Genomic DNA, 19,920 nt, shown 5'->3' on the forward strand with positions numbered 1-19,920 from the left:
GGCAGTGCCATACAGATATACATATGAACATATTTTCATACTTTCACTTGAATATTTTTCAGTTTTTTGTATTATTATTTATACTGTGTTTGCATGTTTATTAAGTTTAGGTACATAAAGTCTTGGCTCCAAAAATATTTTCAGCATTTCAACAGTGCTCTGTAAAGCCCTTTATAGGCTTTTCATAGTAATTTAAATGACACATAAACCAATACATAAATCAGCAAAAATGTTACAACAAACATAATCAAATTTCTGATTAATTTATGACATGTTTCATGACATTGTGACAAAGTGCCTCTTTTAATTCTCCCTGTTTAAATTCACATTAAAATTGCAATTCTGCTTTGGTAGGCCAACTTCAATTCACATTTGAGAACTGAATCACAAGTAATTTTCCCAATTTAATTCTGAACTGAAAGGGGTATACCCCAAAATTCAGCCAAAATTGTAAATTCAGTCATGTTGTTCCAAACACAAAAGAATATATTTTGAAGAATGTCAGTAGGCTAACCAAACAGTTGATGGACCCCATTGACTTCCATAATTATTTTTCCCCCATACAATGGAAGTCATTGGGGTCTATCTTAGCTGTTTGTTAACCATGCATCTTCTTCAAAATATATATTTTTTGTGTTCAGCAGATGAAAGAAATTCAAAGGTTTGGAAAAACTTTAGGGTGTGTAAAATTGACAGAATTTTCTGTGTTTTTTGGGTGAACATTTATGGTTTATTTATAATTTAAAACTTTATACTCATTCACTGACCTCTTCTGGAAGGTTGTGGTTTGTGTGTCATATCCTCATCAAGGATGTAGCGTTGTGCTGAAGCAGCTTACTTACGAAATTTCCGTAGGTGACGGAGCATTTCCGTAGTAACCTGTCTGGCCTGCTCTCCTTCATCGCTGCCTGAAGCAGCGGAACTTTAGAGTTCATGCTTTGGCTGTCGTGACAGCTCGACTGGCGCGACCAGCGGATTTCAAGGGCTGGAACACCTTTTTTCGCGACCGAAAGACACAACAACACAGCCAAGATGTTGAATATGTGGAAAGTGAGGGAGCTGGTTGATAAAGCGTGAGTATTGTGAATGTTTTCTTAAGTATTTTGGTGTCTTGTCTCATACCTGTTGAAAATGAGACACGTACGCACTCATTGACGTCACACACTCTCGAGACAGGAGCTAGCACAGTAGCTAACTACAGCTTTGTTGTCCCCTTAAAAGTCGACAGCGTAACGTTATATAGAACAGTAGTTTTCCAGTCGGTTACTATACTTTATCAGACGTTTTCACTTGTTCATCACGGCTTTGTTTTGTTTACAAGACAAACGATTCCCTCAAACTTCGTTTCTTTGAACTCAGTGGCTAATTTTATGACAGTTGCTAAACTTGTGTTGACTGTCAAAACACGGTGCTTGTTTTTAATAGTGCTTTTCACACCAAACTAACGTGTCGTCTGTTAACATTATGAATGAGAAAATTATTTAAAAGTATAGTACTTGCATTGGAGTGACCATAACTTTCATATTTGACAGCTATTTTCAGGCATTGTTTAAGCTAATCAGTTAGCCTGATATGAAAAGCGAATAATTGGCCATATTTGTGTGGTGTCCTTTGCTGATTAATTGTCAAACTGTTTACACTGTCTGGTTGTAATTCTGTTAGAAAGGCTGTAAGTATAAAGATGCATGCGTAGCGTAGCTATATTGGAGCCCATGAGTTTTATGGAAACTCCTGAAGTTAGACTGAAACCTGAAGTTAGACTGAAACTGGAATTTTTTTTTTTTTCAAGAAAAAAATTCCAACTAAATAATTCAGTGTTATGTTTCTGTTAAAAAATATAATGAGTTTATAATACATTTTACAGTTTGTTTGTCCCATGAAAATAACATTTAAAAGATAAGCATTTACTTTGAGGTTAGTGGCATTCTGCACTTTCAGTGGTTTAGTCCAGTAAGACATGCTGTCATGTTTGCTTTTACATCAAAATTTTAGGCTGATGCCACTTTTTATACTAAGTCATTACTTGACCTAAGTATTTGCTGGAACCCTCTTTCATGAAATGGAGGTTGCGATCGTTTTTTCTTCCCTATTGAGACGCATATCCAAGTGAATTAGCTTCTCTGACAAGAACAAATTTAGGGCAGAGCTTGTTTTTGTCTATTGGGAATTGATTGGATGGTTGTGGTTTGCTATTGTTGTGATCTCATGTGAGTGACAGGTTGCCCCGCCCACACGCCAGTAAACGCATCATCAGAGAAGAGAAGAGATGTCACTGCAAGAGGGAGGGGACATTATTTTGATAAATTATGAGGGCACATTAATTAAAAATAAAATAATGATGTGCACAGTTTAATCATTTTTCATAGTACTCCAATATTCCATTTGCAAGAATTTTCAATTTTAATTTTTTTTCCTCAGAAATTAGGCCCATTCACTATCTCAGAAACCATTTAAAGGTTAAACTCTGTTCTAGCTGTGCTGTCTGTCTTGCACACAGCCACAACTGCTGTCTTATGAAAAGTTTATGAGGTTGATCAAAAGGCAAGTACAGCTATTCAAAATTATGTTTGTCTTGAGAAGTGCCACGGTCAATGACAAATCAAATCCCCTTCATAAAATGAACAGCCGGTTATAGTCACAGACTACACTTTGATTTTATTTTTGTAGACTTGTGCATCTCAGAGTTGGGCTGTCTGTTTACTGCGATTGAAGAACCAAAATGGCTTTTGCAACTTTTATTCAACAGAAAATTGGTGAGAATGCGTTTAGCTACAAGAATGACATACAGTATGATGATCATTAAAGAGGTTATTGTGCAACTCTCAACCTGAGTTTTTTTATTATCCTTCTCTGACAGTACAGAAAAATGGTTACTGAAGGCTTTAATTCACAAATATGAGTTTGCATAAACGTTTGGGTGTTGCCTAACTGCGTACGTCCCTGATACTGTGTCATTTACACGTTCTTTTCAGCTTTGTAACTATGTGATAATATAATAAATCAGCTGATGTTGTTGTAAGTTGAAGGGTGTAGCTACTTAATAGAGACTACAATTAATTATTGGAGAAGCAAAAAGCCTATATCTTATATGCTGGATGACACTGAGTATTAAGAAAGTATCAATACCATCACTTTTCATCATGACCTGCAAAATAACCAAAAAAAAAAAAAACATTGTCATTTCTTGTTTTTACAGAGCAACTTTGAAAACAATGTAGCAAGCTGTTGCCTCCAAAATCAGTCTGTCATCTCCATCAGTCTGACCTTTTTACAGACGATTTGCCAAGCTTACCCATGGGTGAACTGATGAAGTGTGTGGAATTTAGCTTCATGCTGGTAAAGCAATGAACAGCTTGTTCCAAAATGGTGTGAAAGTTCTGAGATGACACAGGAAGACTTTAGTGCTTTAGTATTTAGCATAGTGGATAGTATTTATCACTTACCACAGGGATCAAATAACTGTGGAAAGAATTTCAGTAGTACCTGAAATAAAAATCAAAGCATTGTCCTTAAGCTGTGAAATCACCAGTTAATGCAGCTGACCGGGTTTGGTGTGTTTTTGAAGAATTAAGACACTCTTGTTTTCCCCAAATTTTTCTGGAGGAGTAAATGATTGCACCCTGCAAGCAAAAGCAAACGTATGTCTTGACCTATTTTTTATCAACTCAAACTATGCCAAAGTTAATTACAGTATTTATCTGTTTTACTCTTTCTTTCATCATTTTTATTCTATCTTTGTCTAGGTGATTGTGTAATCTATCTGATTAAACCTTGAATAAACAAGGAGAATAGAATGTAGGGAGTTTTTATTTTATTTTTGCAGTTTACTCTTCCATTGAGCAAGACAATACCCAGGTATTTTTTCAATAGGCTGTAAACTGAGACATTTTCTAGACGTTGTCTTTATTAAAACCACAAACAATCTAGGAGTAGGAAAGATTGAGGACCTCATATGGTGCTTTTTATTTGATCCACCCTCTATTCTCAGAGAGCCTGTCCTACACCCCTCCCATATACTGAGATCTTGTGTGTCTTGTATAACCACTCTTTACTCTGTTAATGTCCCTCTAGTACTAAACTGGTTTCACATAATAAGAGCTTTTGGTGCCCTGCTTTGCTGCTTACCACCATCTGCTATTCGAATGAAGGTGTGGTCTGAGATTTGATTATTTGAATAACTGTCCTAACTGGTCTGTTCCTTTTTTAATAGGAAATGAAAAGTTTTCACTGGAACTAGTTATGCAACCTTTGGGGATTTTTAAAATGGTTACTCACTATATATATATATATATATATATATATATATATATATATATATATATATGGTTTGAATAGGATGTGGTTTTTCTGTTTATTTATAATCACTGTTGATTTAACAATAAACAATACGTGCCGGGCAGCGCTGCCGACGACTTCCGTAACTTGAACGAAGCACGTTGATGGGCTTTGCTCTTGCTCTCGCTCTGGTTGATGTGTGTGCCCGGCCCGCTCTTCCGGCAGAAGTGCCCATACAAGGAATGCCCCCCTTTATTACATCATACAGGGCCATAAAAACTTTACGAAACCTATAAGTACCCTGAAGAAACTCGTTTTTTTTTTTAACTTTGGCCATGTTTAGCATGAGAATCCAACTATTTAACAGTGTAGCCTAAATAAGTCAGAATGCATGAAATAGCATTAGACATCCCCTTTAATATAATTGCCATCTTGTTCAACTAAAGGATTAAACTAGATGTGAAACAGAATCAACTTTATGGACATCCATTTAAAGTACCTATAACAAAGATCACCTAATGCAGATGATTAATGAAGGCACCTGTGCAACAGTCTGCTCAGTCTCACAATTTTTTTTCAGTCTCAAATAATTTGTACTACTGATTTATCAAGATAATATAATGCCATTTAAGTAATATTAGTAATATTTAGCCTTTGCTGAAAGGTGCTTTCCTGCAGATTATCACTCAATCACTCTGAATAAAGACTTAACTGAAAGGCTTTTTTTTTGTTTTGTTTTAATCTCTTTCTCACAGAACCAATGTTGTGATGAACTATACTGAAACTGAGTCTAAAGTTCGAGAAGCCACCAATGACGACCCATGGGGACCCTCTGGACAGTTAATGGGGGAGATCGCCAGGCAAGTGGGGTTTTTTGATGGTTTATTTGTGACTTCTCTGCATGCTTTCTGTGAACTTTATCTTGACTCTGAACCTGTCAGCAGTTACACATATTTACGATATGGAGAATGCTAAGCCAAGCTTTGCCTATCTTTGGTTTCAATTCAGGGCTACGTTCATGTACGAGCAGTTTCCTGAGGTAATGAATATGCTGTGGACTAGAATGCTGAAAGACAACAAGAAAAACTGGAGAAGAGTTTACAAGGTATGCTTTACTGATGACGATACAGGAGTTTTGTTTTGCTGTAATCGGTCCTGAACTTTACTGTTCTTTCTACCTCAGTCTTTACTGCTGCTGGCGTATCTGATTAGAAATGGATCTGAACGGGTGGTCACGAGTGCAAGAGAGCACCTGTATGACTTGCGTTCAATTGAAAGCTATCATTGTGTAGGTGAGTGAACTGCACAAAGGCAAGAGCTTATATAATTTTTTTTATCTTCCATGCACACTGTTTGATGTCTCAAAGATATTGAAAAATGATGGATGAATGGGCTTTGTGTTTCAGATGAGAATGGCAAAGACCAGGGTATCAATGTGCGTCAGAAGGTAAAGGAGATGCTAGAGTTTGTCCAGGATGATGACAGATTGAGAGAGGAGAGGAAGAAAGCCAAGAAGAACAGGGACAAGTATATAGGCGTGTCCTCTGACAGTATGTCGGGTTTCAGATACTGTAAGTCCCTAACTTCCTTTTCTAGGTCTTATACATGCGCACACACACACTGTCCTCCCCATCATGTTTATAAAGGTATACAAGGTGATTTATCCCACACAGCAAACACATTTATCATAAGGAATTTATCTAAAAGGGACTATCTGAAAACAAAGATGTCCCCTGTCTCCTCTCCACTGTAATTATCCCTGAAGGGTTTGCTTTGCCAGATGAGTGAACTGTACTGTAGCTTTATTTTGATACCTGGCATAGCTGCTTTTTCACATGACAGCATAAATTATAGTTTTGATGTCCTTGATTGGGAAGGAAAAAATGCAATGCATGATTTGTAATGGCTGTTTCAGATTTAATTTGGTATCTTGTTTTAGTTTGACAGTCATTTTACCTTTTAAAGTTGGATGAAACCACATATATATGTGATTATATATTATATATGTGAAATATGTGATTTTGAGATGGTGGCTTGCAAATTTATCCAGTAATGTAACCACAGTACAGTCACAGAATATACCTAAGTTGAAGCTTTACAGCCTCATCTCTCTTCTCTTCACATTGATATTGAGTGTTTGTGTGTGAATCTTATACCGGGTCATATTTCACCCCACCCCCTGAAAATAACTAAATGAAATTATATTTTGCATAACAACATTAAGCCTTCATGACAATTAAGCACCCCTTCATAAAAAGTACAATTAACAAAAAAATGTGTATATTAATTAAATTAAGTATTTATCATAACCTGGTAATATGTATTGTATTAACTTTCATTAATGCTTATTAAATAATTTAATTCTAATAAGAATCACCATTTAGAATAATGGAAATTACAAACAACCTCAAAAGAAAACATAGTAATTTGAATTGGGTCGGGAAAATGTGCTTAGTTGTCATAAAAATATATCAGTGAGTTTGGGTGAAATATGACCTAGACATGAGATTCACCCTTTTATTCCTTATTGTCAAATATTAATTCTAAATGAAGCTTGACTTTATAATATGTGTATATAGCATAACACACTGCTATCCTGTTTATGCATTCTGCAGCGGAGGACAGGTTTGATTTCAGAGAATCACGCTCGAAATGGGATGAAGACTGGGACAAAAGCAAGGGGGCTTTCCCTTTCAGTGAGAAACTGGGAGAGATCAGCGATAAGATTGGAAGCACCATTGATGACACAATCAACATGTTCCGCAAAAAAGACAGGGACGACTCGCCTGACAGATTCAGGTCAGGACCCCCAGGCCGTCTCACCTTCCCGTCTCAATCACCTGGAAACACCTTTTCTCTTTTTTTTTTGAAACACAAATAGCATAAATGTTATAACTAATTAAATGAACAAATTGTTGACAGCTGTTTATAACATTTTGAACTGATTGTGTCATGGACTGATTGTGTTTTGTCTACTTGTTCTCAAAGAAAGAAAGCATTTTGTTTGTAATCTGACTTGACTTGACTTGACTTTATCTCCTCTGTATAGTGAGGCAGATGAGGACCGTCGGGGAACGCGAAACGGGCAGACGGGGAAATCCGAATTTAAAGATGAAGAGACGGTGACAACAAAAAGCGTCCAGATCGTCCAGGCCACGGAGACCACTGCCACTCGTAAGAGAGGTGTTCCATCCAAAACTATAGACCTGGGAGCAGCTGCGCGTTACACTGGCGATAAACCCTCCACTGACTCAAACACAAGCCAGGTAGAGAAACACTGCAACGAAACAATAGCTACTAGCACTAGTCTTTTTCCTGTATAATTAAACCTCTCTGGCACTTGGACTCGTCAAATATGCAACTTCAACTAGAGGTTTGTTAGTAAATAGCACAAAAATTAAATGTTAAACTTGTATTTAAAAAAACTTAGACTCTACACTGACATCTTGTGGTAGATGTTAAGAGTGTTTTCAGTTTGTCCTCTCTTTGTTGCTGTAGACCACATCAGCAGTGAACCAGCCCAGTTCTGGTCTGGTGGACTTGTTCTCGGCAGATCCTGTACCTGCTCAACCAGCCTCCACAGGTGACAGTATAACATCTTTGGGTTTTAGCAGAGGAAAATATTTTAGATTTTTTAATTCTCATTTATTTGCTTTGTGGTTCAGCACTACCTCAACAATTGAACATGCAAGAACAATTCACTGTGGGATGCTTGGGAGGAGTAATATTGAAGGGTTCATCCCTAATGGAAGTAGGGTTGCACCAACTGGTCGATTAGTTCTGCCTCAAGTCACTAAAGTAAAAATAAATCCAAAGAGTGCTTTATGGTCACAAAACATGTTGTAAGAAAACCACACCAATGCTGCTGACAAATGAGATGGTCTGTGTTCAAGACAAACAAATTCAAACCACCCTGAATGTATGCTCAATTATCGCCCTAAAAGACCTGACAGAGACTACAGGCAAGCAGGACATGACTGTTTTTGCAACATTAGCAAACAGCATGAATCTTGCACTATCCTACAACACATAATTGGACTTTTCATGAATAGAAGAATGCTCATACATATTTTGAGTCATTTGCATAAGGTAAACATTTCTGTCAAACTACTTTTCTGTATTAATACTAATAATGACTAGTCGTTAGGGATGTGACGATGAGGATATTTTCCCACCGGTTAATCGATGTGTGACAACACCGGTAATACCGGTGTCACCGGCGGGTTTTTTGAAATCGCTAATTTAAAGGCAAACGTAAAATGTGCGCATCCGCACTGGCAATCATAATGCCATAAGGAGCACTGTTCATTAAGAATAATAGGCTAATGAACTAACCAATAAAGCAATCCGCCCGAATTGGCACTAATTTGAAAACAAAACTAATATTCGAAGATCACTGGGTATCATTCGATTATTATTTGAAATTCGCACCCCTCCCCCACATGCACACACACATGCATGTATAGGCTACTGTGAGACAATGTTTCTTCTTCTGTTGTCTGAGACTTGATTGACAGCTTTTAGATGCGTTATTGGCATCTCGCCACCCTCTGGTTACATGAACGTGTCACGACCGCATCAGAACCTAAAACTTATTTTTAAAGACAATAATCGCACAACCTATTCGATATTCTATAATAAAATCAACTAATCGAATATTTGAAAATCGTGACTCATCCCTAGAATAGAACAAGCGTTTTTCCATAGGAATGAACTGAAAACGCTTTCCCTGTTCTGCTCGCTCTGCACCCGTGGACACGTGCGGCCGTGCGCATTAGTTTCATTTTTGGGGCGGATTGCAGTTCATTAGCCTATTATTCTCAATGAAAAACACAACACCAAAACAGTGCAATGACAAATTCGCTAAAACAGGCGGTTTTACATTTCGCTTTGACACCAAATATTCTGCAGTCACCTTGTTAGTCAGCTCCTCACTCTCATGTGCTGCGATTCTTGTTCGGCTCACGACTTATTAAGCAGACATGTTCAGTTTAATAGTGTCTGTTCTCTAACTGAACTAAAGGATTTTATATTAAAAAATCAAATCGACGGTGGGGGTGGTGCCACGGTGGGCATGTGATGTAGCCGGTGTTGCTTCTGTACACCGGTAACACAGACTATCGTAGCAGGCCTAGTAGTCGTTCAAGCTGTACTTGATGTTCATGAAGAATGGATGAGGAGATAACTGAAAGTAGAAAGAAGCGTTATGCCATTAGTTTGGCAGCATGGATGTATCCCGCTGAAAAGGAGGGGTGCACAGAGAAGTTTAGCATATGTACTCTCCTGCGCTCCTGCTGCCTGCTGAAGCATATAGTCACTGTGGCCAGATGTCAAAACGGTCCCTGGTGGATGTGTAGTGCCGAGCAGATGTTTAGCTCTCATCCTAACTGTCCTGTTCCCTCCTCCACCATTCAAAGAGCTGCATCTTTCCTCCTCTACATAAGTCCAGCCACAGGCTGCTGGAATGTAACGTGAGTTACACACTCAGAGTGTGTATGTCCATTACAGACGCCAACAGATGTTTCTTATTTTTGTCTTTTTCTTAGGAGATTAGTGAGGAATTGATATGTTTTGCAAATCTAGAATGTCATAATTGAACCACTGTCTTTCATTCTAGGTTTAAACTCTGACCTGATTGGAGGTTTTGCTGATTTCTCTTCTTCTGCAGCTGCAGCCACTCTTCCATCATCAGCTGGTATGTTTATATAACCTCTTAACACACTATCAGGTCAAAAATTCAACCTGAAACTCTTTCTTATTTTTACATCTTCTTACTACAACATACACTACTGTTCAAAAGTTTGGGTCAGTAAAACATTATTAGTTTTTTTCAGCATGGCCTCATTAAATTGATAAAAAGTGACTGTAAAAACTTTTCAAAAGATTTCTATTTCAAATAAATGCTGTTCTTTTGAACTTTCTATTCATCAAAGAAATCTGACAAAAAAAGTATTATGGTTTCCACCAAAATAATAAGCAGCACAAGTGTTTTCAACTTTGATAAGAAATATTTTTTGAGCAGCAAATCAGTTTATTTGAATCATTTCTGAAAGATCATGTGACACTGAAGACTTTAATAATGATGCTGAAAATTCAGCTTTGCATCACAGGAATAAATTACATTTTAAAATATATTCAAATGAAACATTATTATTGTAATAATATTTCGCAAGTTTACTGTTTCACTGTATTTTTGATCAAATAAACGCAGCCTTGGTGAGCATGAGACTTTTTTTTCTTTTCTTTGTTTTTTAAACGTAAAAAAAAAAATCTTACCAACCCCAAACATTTGAATGGTATTTTCAAAACTGACGTCAGTGTGTTTCCTAAATGACAAGTCAGTTAATTGGTCTCAAGAAAACTGTATAATTAGGCAGGTTATGGGTTCACATGACCCCAATCAAACATGTTTCTCAAGACAGTTTACACAAGACAGAAACAGCTGGACATAGTGGAACTGAATGGAACTGAGCACTGAGGTCTTGTTTTAAAAGTTAGACTATCTTAAACTTAAGATATTTCAACTTAAAAATATGCTATGTCCGTCTGAATGTACATAGCTTTAACAGTAGTGCTTTGAAGGGGATGAATTTAAATGCATAACTACTCTGAGAAGATTTTATTGTGCAAACTGTCTAACAGTCTAGCACAATATTTAAAGCACCCTTACTAATAATATCAGAACTAGTAACCAGAAAATCTGGATACATTTTGTAGAACTTGACTGTAACCATAATGCTCTTTAAAAGATACACCAACAGAAAAAGTTTTTTTTTTGGGTGGGTGGGGGGTGGTGGCAAAGTAAGTCTCTATATTTTTTTTCTACTTAAACTCGCATGTTAAAATGAAAGCCTTAAGGGAGACAACTTGAAGGACACAAAGTGGTGATATGTGTGTGTGTTTTTTATATGATTATTTAAATATAGTTCTGGGAATATAACAGAAGGCTGTTTTTTTTTCCCTGCTGGACCAGAGTTTGCCATCCTCAGCTGCCTGTTTATGAAATACTCCAAGCAGAAAGCTCTTAAATAGTGAAAGGAGGAGGCAGCCATATGGTGGGCTGCTGTGCTAAAAGCTAATGAGTAAAGACACATTTCAGCTCTTGTTGGGTGTGACACATTACCCTCTGCATTTCTGGGACAGAGCTGAAGTGACTGAGAGTCTGAGATTCGTTTGATATTCATGCATCCTCAGTGCCCTGATCATTTCATTACTGGTTCTCTTACATTTCTCTATATTTTGTGTTGCTCATTTGCATGCAAATCCTCTGTTTTATTTGCTTGATGATAAAGCCTGATGTGAAGCAATATTTTGGATGCACAAATATGCCTTTTGATCAAAAAGCTACAGAACTATTACAGCTTCCTCTTGTGATACTTGAGCTCTCTATAATATTTGTGCTTCTCTGCGCACCATTTCATCAGAGACTTTTGTGTTTCCTCAGCCCCAGCGCCTAGTGGAAATGGAGACTTTGGGGATTGGAACGCTTTTCCTGCAGCCCAACCAGCCGTCCCGGCAGCCCAGCCTGTCAACTCTGTAGGAATAGACCTTTTCTCAGGTCTGCAGGTGGCCCCTGCTCCTGCATCCATGGCACCCTCATCTGACCTTTTTGACCTAATGGGCTCCTCCCAGACCACTAACTTCAGCACCTCCCAAAGCATGAACTTCTCCATGACCAGCTCTCAGACCATTGGCATGCCAACGTCCAAATCACAGGTGCCTGCTGGCTTTGAGATTTCCCTCAATGTATCTATCTATATAATATGAAGAAAGAGTACTTGATACATCATACAGTCATGATCTTTTAGTTCAGGACTCCATGAAAAGCTTTAAAGAGCACAGTTTTCTTTCCCACTTTTCTTTGTTATTGAAGCTCCAGTTGAGCTTGTTAATTTTTTAATAGTAAGTAGCTTTTAGTTTACATCAATATCTATATATATATATATATATATATATATAAATACACTTTTACTGTCACTTTTGATCAATTTAATGCGAAATGATATATGTATGAAATATATATATATGTATACATACACACACTGTATATATATATATATAATTTCGCATTAAATTTATCAAAAGTGACAGTAAAAGTATACCGAAAAAATGTATCATGGTTTGATTTCCACAAAAATATTAAGCTGTTTTCAACATTGATAATTAAAAAATGTTTCTTGAGCAGCAAATCAGCATATTAGAATGATTTCTGAAGGATCATGTGACACTGAAGACTGGAATAATGACGCCTAAAATCCAGCTTTGCCATCTCAGGAATCAATAACATTAAAAAATGTATTCAAATAGAAAACAGTTATTTTAAATTGTAATAATAAATTAAAATTTTACTGTATTTGATCAAATAAATGCAGCCTGGGTGAGCAGAAGAGACCTCTATCCAAAACATTAAAAAAAAACTTACAGACCCCAAACATTTGAATGGTAGTTTACATTTTAAATGTGTATATTGACTGGAAGTTTATTTAGTCAAATTTTAGGAGTACAAAAATTGCCTCAGTGCTAATAGTAATACATTAACCCCACAAAAATAATACATATAAGCCATAATACATTTGATTAGGCAGAGTCATTGTATGCATAGTTTTAGCCTAACTTACAAATCTGTACCTATGCATTTTATTAGGTATCACACCCAATTTAGACTTTGGTGTATTGCCATCCCTCAACGTTATGTTTACAGCACAAAGAATCAAGATGAAACCTAGTGATGTAGAGCCTGTATTGCACATAGATGTGGTTTTCATTCAGATCCCCCATCTGTGGAGTACTTAATGCAGCTCATCTAAGTGGAACTGCACACTAAACACTATTTACGCAAGAAAAGACAATTCTGGCCAAGGTTCAGAGCCAGCGGTTTAGAGAGCAGGCAACATGAAAGCGAAACGAGCGAGGGTTAACACGCAGCATCGGCACAATTTTCCACCCGCCCCCTCCTCATTACCCATCAACCCCGTCCCCTTGGGACGCCCATCACAGAGAATGGCAGAATGAGGAGGAACAAGTTTAAGTCAGAAAACCATTAAATTGAAACAAAAGCCTTGCTCAAAGATAATATTTGCATGCTAAAAGCCTGACCTACTTTAAAAATGGCAAGTTTTGTTTGGCTAAAGAAAAAAGCACCCCCCATCCCCCCATAATTAGAGGGACTTGAGATGCATTTTAACATGCTGAAATAATTTTAGGGGAAGACAATGCCTCTCAACCAGCATTTCTGTCTTGTATAGCTCAAGAGTCTTGATAACCCTGACAGACCACAGTGCAATGTTCTGTAGTATTAATACTGCCTTTCATCTTCTCTGACTTGTGTCATTCTGCCACTGGCAAACATTCATGGCCATCGGAGAATTTTAATTACCATGCTTGAATTGCAGCAGAACAGTATCATCTCAACAAAATCAGAAGAAACATTGTTTTTGATCATATGGGTGCTGTCATAAATGGTTTGTCCTAAAACTGACTGACTTTTCTTTTGGTCTTTGCAGCCACTGCAGACTATGGGGGGCCCACTGATGCCCCAGCAACCGATGACCCAGAAGCCCAATCCCAAAGGGTCTGTGCCTTCCACCTGGTCCAACTCTAATGTAGACATAAGCTTGGACTTCCTTGGCCCTGGCATGCAGCCACCCAAACCTTCTCAACCCACACTTAACATGATGCAGCATGGTAAGCATATATACCTGGGCCAATCCTGCTCCTGAAGGACCACTGTCCAGCAGAGTTCAACTCCAACCCAAATTAAACAGACCTGACCCAGCTAATCATGGCATGATCTTATTAGGCATACTAGAAACTTCCTGGCAGGTTTGTTGATGCAAGTTGGAGCTAAACTCTGCAGGACAGTGGCCCTCCAGGACTGAGTTTGGACACCCATGATATAGACACTGGTGTTGAGTGTCTGCGAAAGGATTGAATATGGAGTTCAGTAAATTAAATGAGCTCAAAAAAGTTACAAAAATTAGGAGTCTGTATGGGATGAGGAAAAGTTAAAATGAGAAAGCAATGATATATAAAAACCAGAATGAGATGAAGAAAGCAATTTGCCATGTTTATTTTCTTATTCTTTTTGTTCTATTTTTCCTCTTTAGTTTTTAAAAGGTGCTATATAAATAAAGCTTTATGCTATAAAAATTAAATTTAGGAAATTTGATCAGAATCAGGAACATTACTGTTAGTTTGAAACCTTCTTATGGCATTTTCAATTAATATGTTTACATTTTTCCAAATAAGATAAAAATAAAATAAAAATCATACATAGTAGCAATGACAGTAAATACATTTTATAATGTTACAAAAATGTTCTATTTAAAATAATTGCTGTTTTGTTTTACTTTGTATTCAAGAAAGAATCCTGAACAAAAATCAGTTTCTACAAAAATATTAAGCAGTAATATTAAATATTAATAAAATTATCTGTTTTCGACATTGATAATAATATGTTATTACTGTATTTTTGATCAAATAAATGCAACCTTTGTCAGCATAAAAGACTTCTTTCAAAAACATTTTTAAAAGTCTTACCGTTCCAAAACATTTGAACGGTAGTGTATTAAAAAACAAAAAACAAACACAACACATTTAATCAGACATTTTATACACCAAAAACAATTGAGGACCTAAAATAAAAAGATTCTGATTATTTTAATGGATTTTATTTTTAATTTTTTCTGTATCCTGCAATAGGAGTTCCGACTCCGGTCAATATGATGACTCAGGGCTTTGCTGGAATGAACCTGGGCATGCAGCCTGCCACTACAATGGTCAGACCGCCCACCAACATCATGATGGGAGGAATGAACATGGGCATGCAGCCTGGCATGACAGGTAATGCCATGTCCATGCCACCCATGGGAGGGATGCCAGTCAATCAGGGCATGATGGGAATGAATATGAACATGGGTATGTCTACTACAGCTGCCATGGGGATGCCAGGAAGCATGGGTACGGGAATGGGGATGAACCCTGCCATGGGACAGCCTAAACAAGATGCCTTTGCAGATTTTGCCAACTTTGGGAAATGAATTGCGAAGTATTAAGTGAACAATCTTTCAGGAGATGTGACCATGAAGAAGCTATGAAGAGCTAGAAGACAAAGACTACTTGAAAGATGTCAAATAAAGCCTCACAGGAAATGTTTGTTCAAATGATGCTGATGTTCAACTGGATGATTATATTATTTTCGATGTTCTTCTGATCAGCTGTACCAAGGAGCCCTGTTGAGGGTGGCTGGTTTGTTCTGAGAATCATTTCAGTCATTGCACACACACACTCACGCACGTCCCACGTTTCCATGGCGTCGGGATATCGCTTTAAGGAATGTGATGATAGTGAATGACTCTGATTGACCTTATCCTCTTATATAGCTTGTTAATTTAACCCAGGAAATATTTGGGTTTCTAATGCAGTAGAAAAATCCTAATAATCAATTCTGGCCTTTCCTCTACTCTGCCTTAAGATGATAACCTGTAAATAGTTGTGCGCGCAGACAATAAGTTATTGAGTTCCATGATTAACGAATTATGACGGTGAGGATTTTTGTATGGAGTAAAGCTTGTGATCACTTTGCCATTTTGTATTTGATTTTAACCATTTTCTGAAGAGAAATGAAGTACTCTAACATCAAGATGATAGAATTACAACTCCAAATCAAAACCTTTGTGGCCTTAAATAGTAAATGTGTAATCTGATCTACTTTGCATCTTTATGAAAATGCAAAATCTGTCGTTAGAACACATGGTGCCTGTCAGCCTTACTAAAAAAATTCTTTAGACAATATGAAAAGTACAGTATTTATTAAAAGTACTGTTAAAGAAGATACATATACAGTGGTGCACATATATGCACACACTTTTGTTTTATTTTATGTTTTTGCATGGTTAACTTATAAGGAAGAGTTTGGGTAACTAAAGGATATATATCTGAACCTGATATGGGTTTGTATTTTTATGCAGGTCTGCTCATGCTGAGTGTAGGGTGAGGCTGTGTGTTTGTAAACCCTGGTAGCACTGAGTTGGATGCTGTATCCAGAGGACCATCACTGTATTGTCAATATCATCTGTTTCTGTCCAGTGTCTGCTAACGCTAACCGAGCCCCTCTCTTCCATTCTGAGGCGTTTTACAAGCAGAATGACCAAATTCTTCCTTTCTTGTTACTTTTGTCCCCCTGACGGGTTGGTTTAGTTTTTTATAGTCAGGTCTGTTTGGTTGGGGAGTGTTACTGGAAACACTATATGTTTATGCAAATCTACAGCAAGCAACAAAAAACGAAAATCTTTCTTCCACTGAGAATGTTTAATGTTTTCAATTTCATACAATGACTTGATTGTACTTTTATGAATGACAATAAAGAATTGATTTCCATTTTCATTGTTTTGCTTGTTTTTATCCCCTAATCAATCTCATGTCTTAAAAATAGTCATCCTCCTAGGACCTGACTTCAAATGTTAACTTTGCATGCATTAATAGGATGAAAGCAGAACAGCCACATGTCCCATTTCCACTGGATCCTTTTCCAGTGAACTTTTAAATTGGCATTAAATGAATGAGTCACATTTAACTAATAAGGAACTTGATCTTAATGTAGGACAAGGAAACTGGCTACAGTTCCAGTGTCTATGTATTTATTTTTAAATGCTTAGTGCAGAATAATTCTGTATCCTACCGAGTCATTATATCTACTTTCAATCTGAAAACATGTTCCCCTAGCCAGTGCCAATGGTGATTTTATAAATATGCAAGAAAATGTTGGACTTTTCCTCATAAATATAGAGTGGGTAAAGATACTGAGATTTTCGTGGCTTGATTAGTTGCATTAAGAAATATAGAACATCAAGTGTTGTAAAGCATAACATGATATAAAACATTTATATGTACATGTAACTAAGTAAAATCACAAGGAACTCTTAAGATTTAAAGTGAAGAGAAAGTGTGTTTATACTTTCATGATATGAGTAATGTAAGGCTAAAATATGCAGAAAGGGAAAAATAACATTCAAACATGTCAAGACAAAAAGCCTTGAGTGCCACATGCAATTTCCAACCTCAAAAAGCTCAATTAACCCATTTATACTATTTTATGAAATCCATGGAGAAATCCAACTGCAATTTTTTACATTAAAAGAGATAAATGTCTAATAGAACAGTCTTTCAGTTTGACATTAAAATAAGAGTGTATTGACGGGCCTAGAGTTTTAGTGAGATTGATAAATTACTTTAATTTTAACCGAGCAGTGAAATGAATAGCAGTAATGATTTGTTAAATATATTTCCATTTCCCACTTGATAATTTATAAAAATGTGTAACAAAAATAAGACTAAATGTGCAATGTCAAAGCTTGCAACGAATCAGTGTCTTACTTCCCCCTAGTGGTCATTGAAAGTAAAAACAAACATGTGACATTAGCTCATAAACCAACCAAAATTAAAGAGTTTTTTACTCTACATTTTTAACATATTCTTTTCACCTGATGATATACATATCAATATGATACACTCATATTAAGAAACCTTTCATTGAGACTTCCCAAAAAAAAAAGTAAACTAATATTTCATAAGGACAGTATTTAGTCCTGTTGTACGTTTACAAGAAGAATGTTTTCTCCTCGTATAAAAAGCTGATTGACATGACGCGTGTGCACTCTCCCATACTTCTCTTTAGGCTTGCTTTCAGATTGTTGTGTCACTTTTGACGTACTCCTGTCTTTCTCGGAGAGTTCGGAACTTTCCTGGGTATGTTTGGGATCGGTTCTCCTCCTGGTTTGGTCTCCGAGTTGAGAAGGGTCTGGCTTTAAGAGGTTATGTCCTCCTTTCCTCTCAACCGCACTGAGGGCCACAGTCTCTTGAACTTTCAGTTTTTCAAATAGCTGTAATAGAAAATTTTATTAGATTTATAAACAATATAATTATATTGAAGAGTGTAAACATACAGTATAAACCACAGAACAAAAAAAGGGTTATTTTTCTATTATAACTTCAATCAAGATTTGACGTGGTTATTCGTAATATTCATGTGTATATTAAAACATTCAAATGAATTACCCTTGTGACAGTAAGTGCTTTCTCGTGATAAAGAGCTTGTCCCAAAAGGGGCTCCCTGTACGTTTCATCCACATCTACCATCGCCTGGCACCAGAGGATTAAAAAAAAAATGGGATAAACATTTATTAGTAATGATGACAATAATGAGTAAAGGTACTTTAATACTTACCAGGTTCCAGAACTTATCAAATGCCACCACAAAGCCAGAACACACTCCCCGGAGCCCTTTAAAGGTCCTGATGTGAACTTTGACTCTGATTTTCTCCTGGACGCACCTATTAAGCTCTCCTAATGGACTGCCTGTATGCACTGCAAAGATAGACACAACCTAGTGAGCTACCTACCAAGACAACACTAAGAAGAACTCACCTAGCACACTTTTGGTTGAGAATTCACAGTTTAGTGTTTACTATTGTCTTCTAACATAGACAGTAAAGAGAGAAACGTACGTGGCATTCTGGTAAGCACATTTTTGGCCGCTTTTCGGTGTCGAGGCGGTCGCTTGACTCCGCTTCCCTCTCCCTCCTCCTCCTCAACCGGGTTGTTCACCATGAGTTTCTTCAGCCTCTCTATCCTCTCCGGGTCTGCTTTACCTTTCTGTGCTTTTCGGAGTCTTTTCTCCACATTTTCGGGTTTCGCTCGGCCTCGACCACCTTTCATAAAGCTCTCATATTCTGCTATGTTGTTAAAGCACTTGATATTGGGGTAAGGCAGTGGCACTTTCGGGGAATATAGAGCGAGTAATGGGTCAAACTTATCCGAACTGATATCCAACTTAGTTTCGATATCCTCTTCGCCAGTCTCTAGCTTTTGGCCGGAGGTCTCGGAAGCGGTTTGCTGTTCAGATGTTTGGGAAGGTGCTGAGCAGCGCTCACTTTCTGACTCTCTCTCACTCTCCTCCATTTTTGAATAAGCGGCAGACTGTGCGGAGAATCATGGGTAAGTTAACTTATCAGTGTGTGAAGCTACCGACGAAAACCATCCTTGACGTAAATGTTTCCTGTAATAGTAAATACTATTATTAATAGTAATAGTAATAGTAATAATAGTAATAGTCATAGTTATACTAATATATTAGTAAAATACTTTTACTGGTGAATAATAGTTAAAACTAGTTCAAACTAAAGTTTATAGTTAAAACTAAAAACATTAAATAATTTCGTTACTTAAAATAAAATAAACGTTAAACTTAAAAAAAATTAAAAAAATTAAACTTGTTTTATTTAAGCTATAGTTGCCATGGCAACATTTCTCATGCACTAGACTAAAATGGAAATAAAAATGAATAAAAACTATAGATATAGATTTAAAAAAAACCAATAACTAATAAAATGACTAAATCACAACAACATTACTAAAACTTTAACTAAAATTAAAATAAAAACGGATAATATAAAAATAAAAGCTAATTCAAAATATTGATAAAAACTATACTAGCAACTCAATTAAACAAAAATCAGACTGATTTGTGATATGTGATTTTTTTTTCCCTCCTATGGGTAATACAAATAAATAATAATAATAACATCATGTTAATTTAACTGCCTAGAAAATGTTTTCTTTTTGTTTGTTGCTGCAATCACAGAACAA

General features: G+C 36.7%; 2 protein-coding genes across 3 annotated transcripts; one reads left to right on the top strand and one right to left on the bottom strand.

The window, feature by feature from the left end:
* The first annotated feature begins 851 nt into the window (after nucleotides 1-851).
* clint1a (clathrin interactor 1a) lies at nucleotides 852-16,652 on the top strand. Of its 2 annotated transcripts, none has more exons than XM_079892901.1 (12): nucleotides 852-1,073; nucleotides 5,031-5,135; nucleotides 5,284-5,380; nucleotides 5,459-5,567; nucleotides 5,682-5,846; nucleotides 6,891-7,074; nucleotides 7,325-7,541; nucleotides 7,774-7,858; nucleotides 9,893-9,970; nucleotides 11,720-11,991; nucleotides 13,779-13,959; nucleotides 14,977-16,652. In XM_079892901.1, exons 1-12 carry the CDS (start codon nucleotides 1,033-1,035, stop codon nucleotides 15,312-15,314), a joined length of 1,872 nt encoding a protein of 623 aa, XP_079749027.1. In that variant the 5' UTR covers nucleotides 852-1,032; the 3' UTR covers nucleotides 15,315-16,652. The 2 variants fall into 2 exon arrangements, with proteins under 2 accessions (XP_079749027.1, XP_079749028.1); XM_079892902.1 differs by having other exon boundaries at nucleotides 13,788-13,959.
* On the bottom strand, nucleotides 16,465-19,268 carry lsm11 (LSM11, U7 small nuclear RNA associated). Its single transcript, XM_079892903.1, has 4 exons — nucleotides 18,780-19,268; nucleotides 18,500-18,639; nucleotides 18,331-18,414; nucleotides 16,465-18,155 (listed from the first exon to the last, which is right to left on the bottom strand). Exons 1-4 carry the CDS (start codon nucleotides 19,231-19,233, stop codon nucleotides 17,856-17,858), a joined length of 978 nt encoding a protein of 325 aa, XP_079749029.1. The 5' UTR covers nucleotides 19,234-19,268; the 3' UTR covers nucleotides 16,465-17,855.
* Between the last annotated feature and the right edge of the window lie 652 nt (nucleotides 19,269-19,920).

The sequence above is a fragment of the Squalius cephalus genome, assembly GCF_949319135.1.
Source record: "Squalius cephalus genome assembly, chromosome: 14".
Classification (NCBI taxonomy): Eukaryota; Metazoa; Chordata; class Actinopteri; order Cypriniformes; family Leuciscidae; genus Squalius; species Squalius cephalus.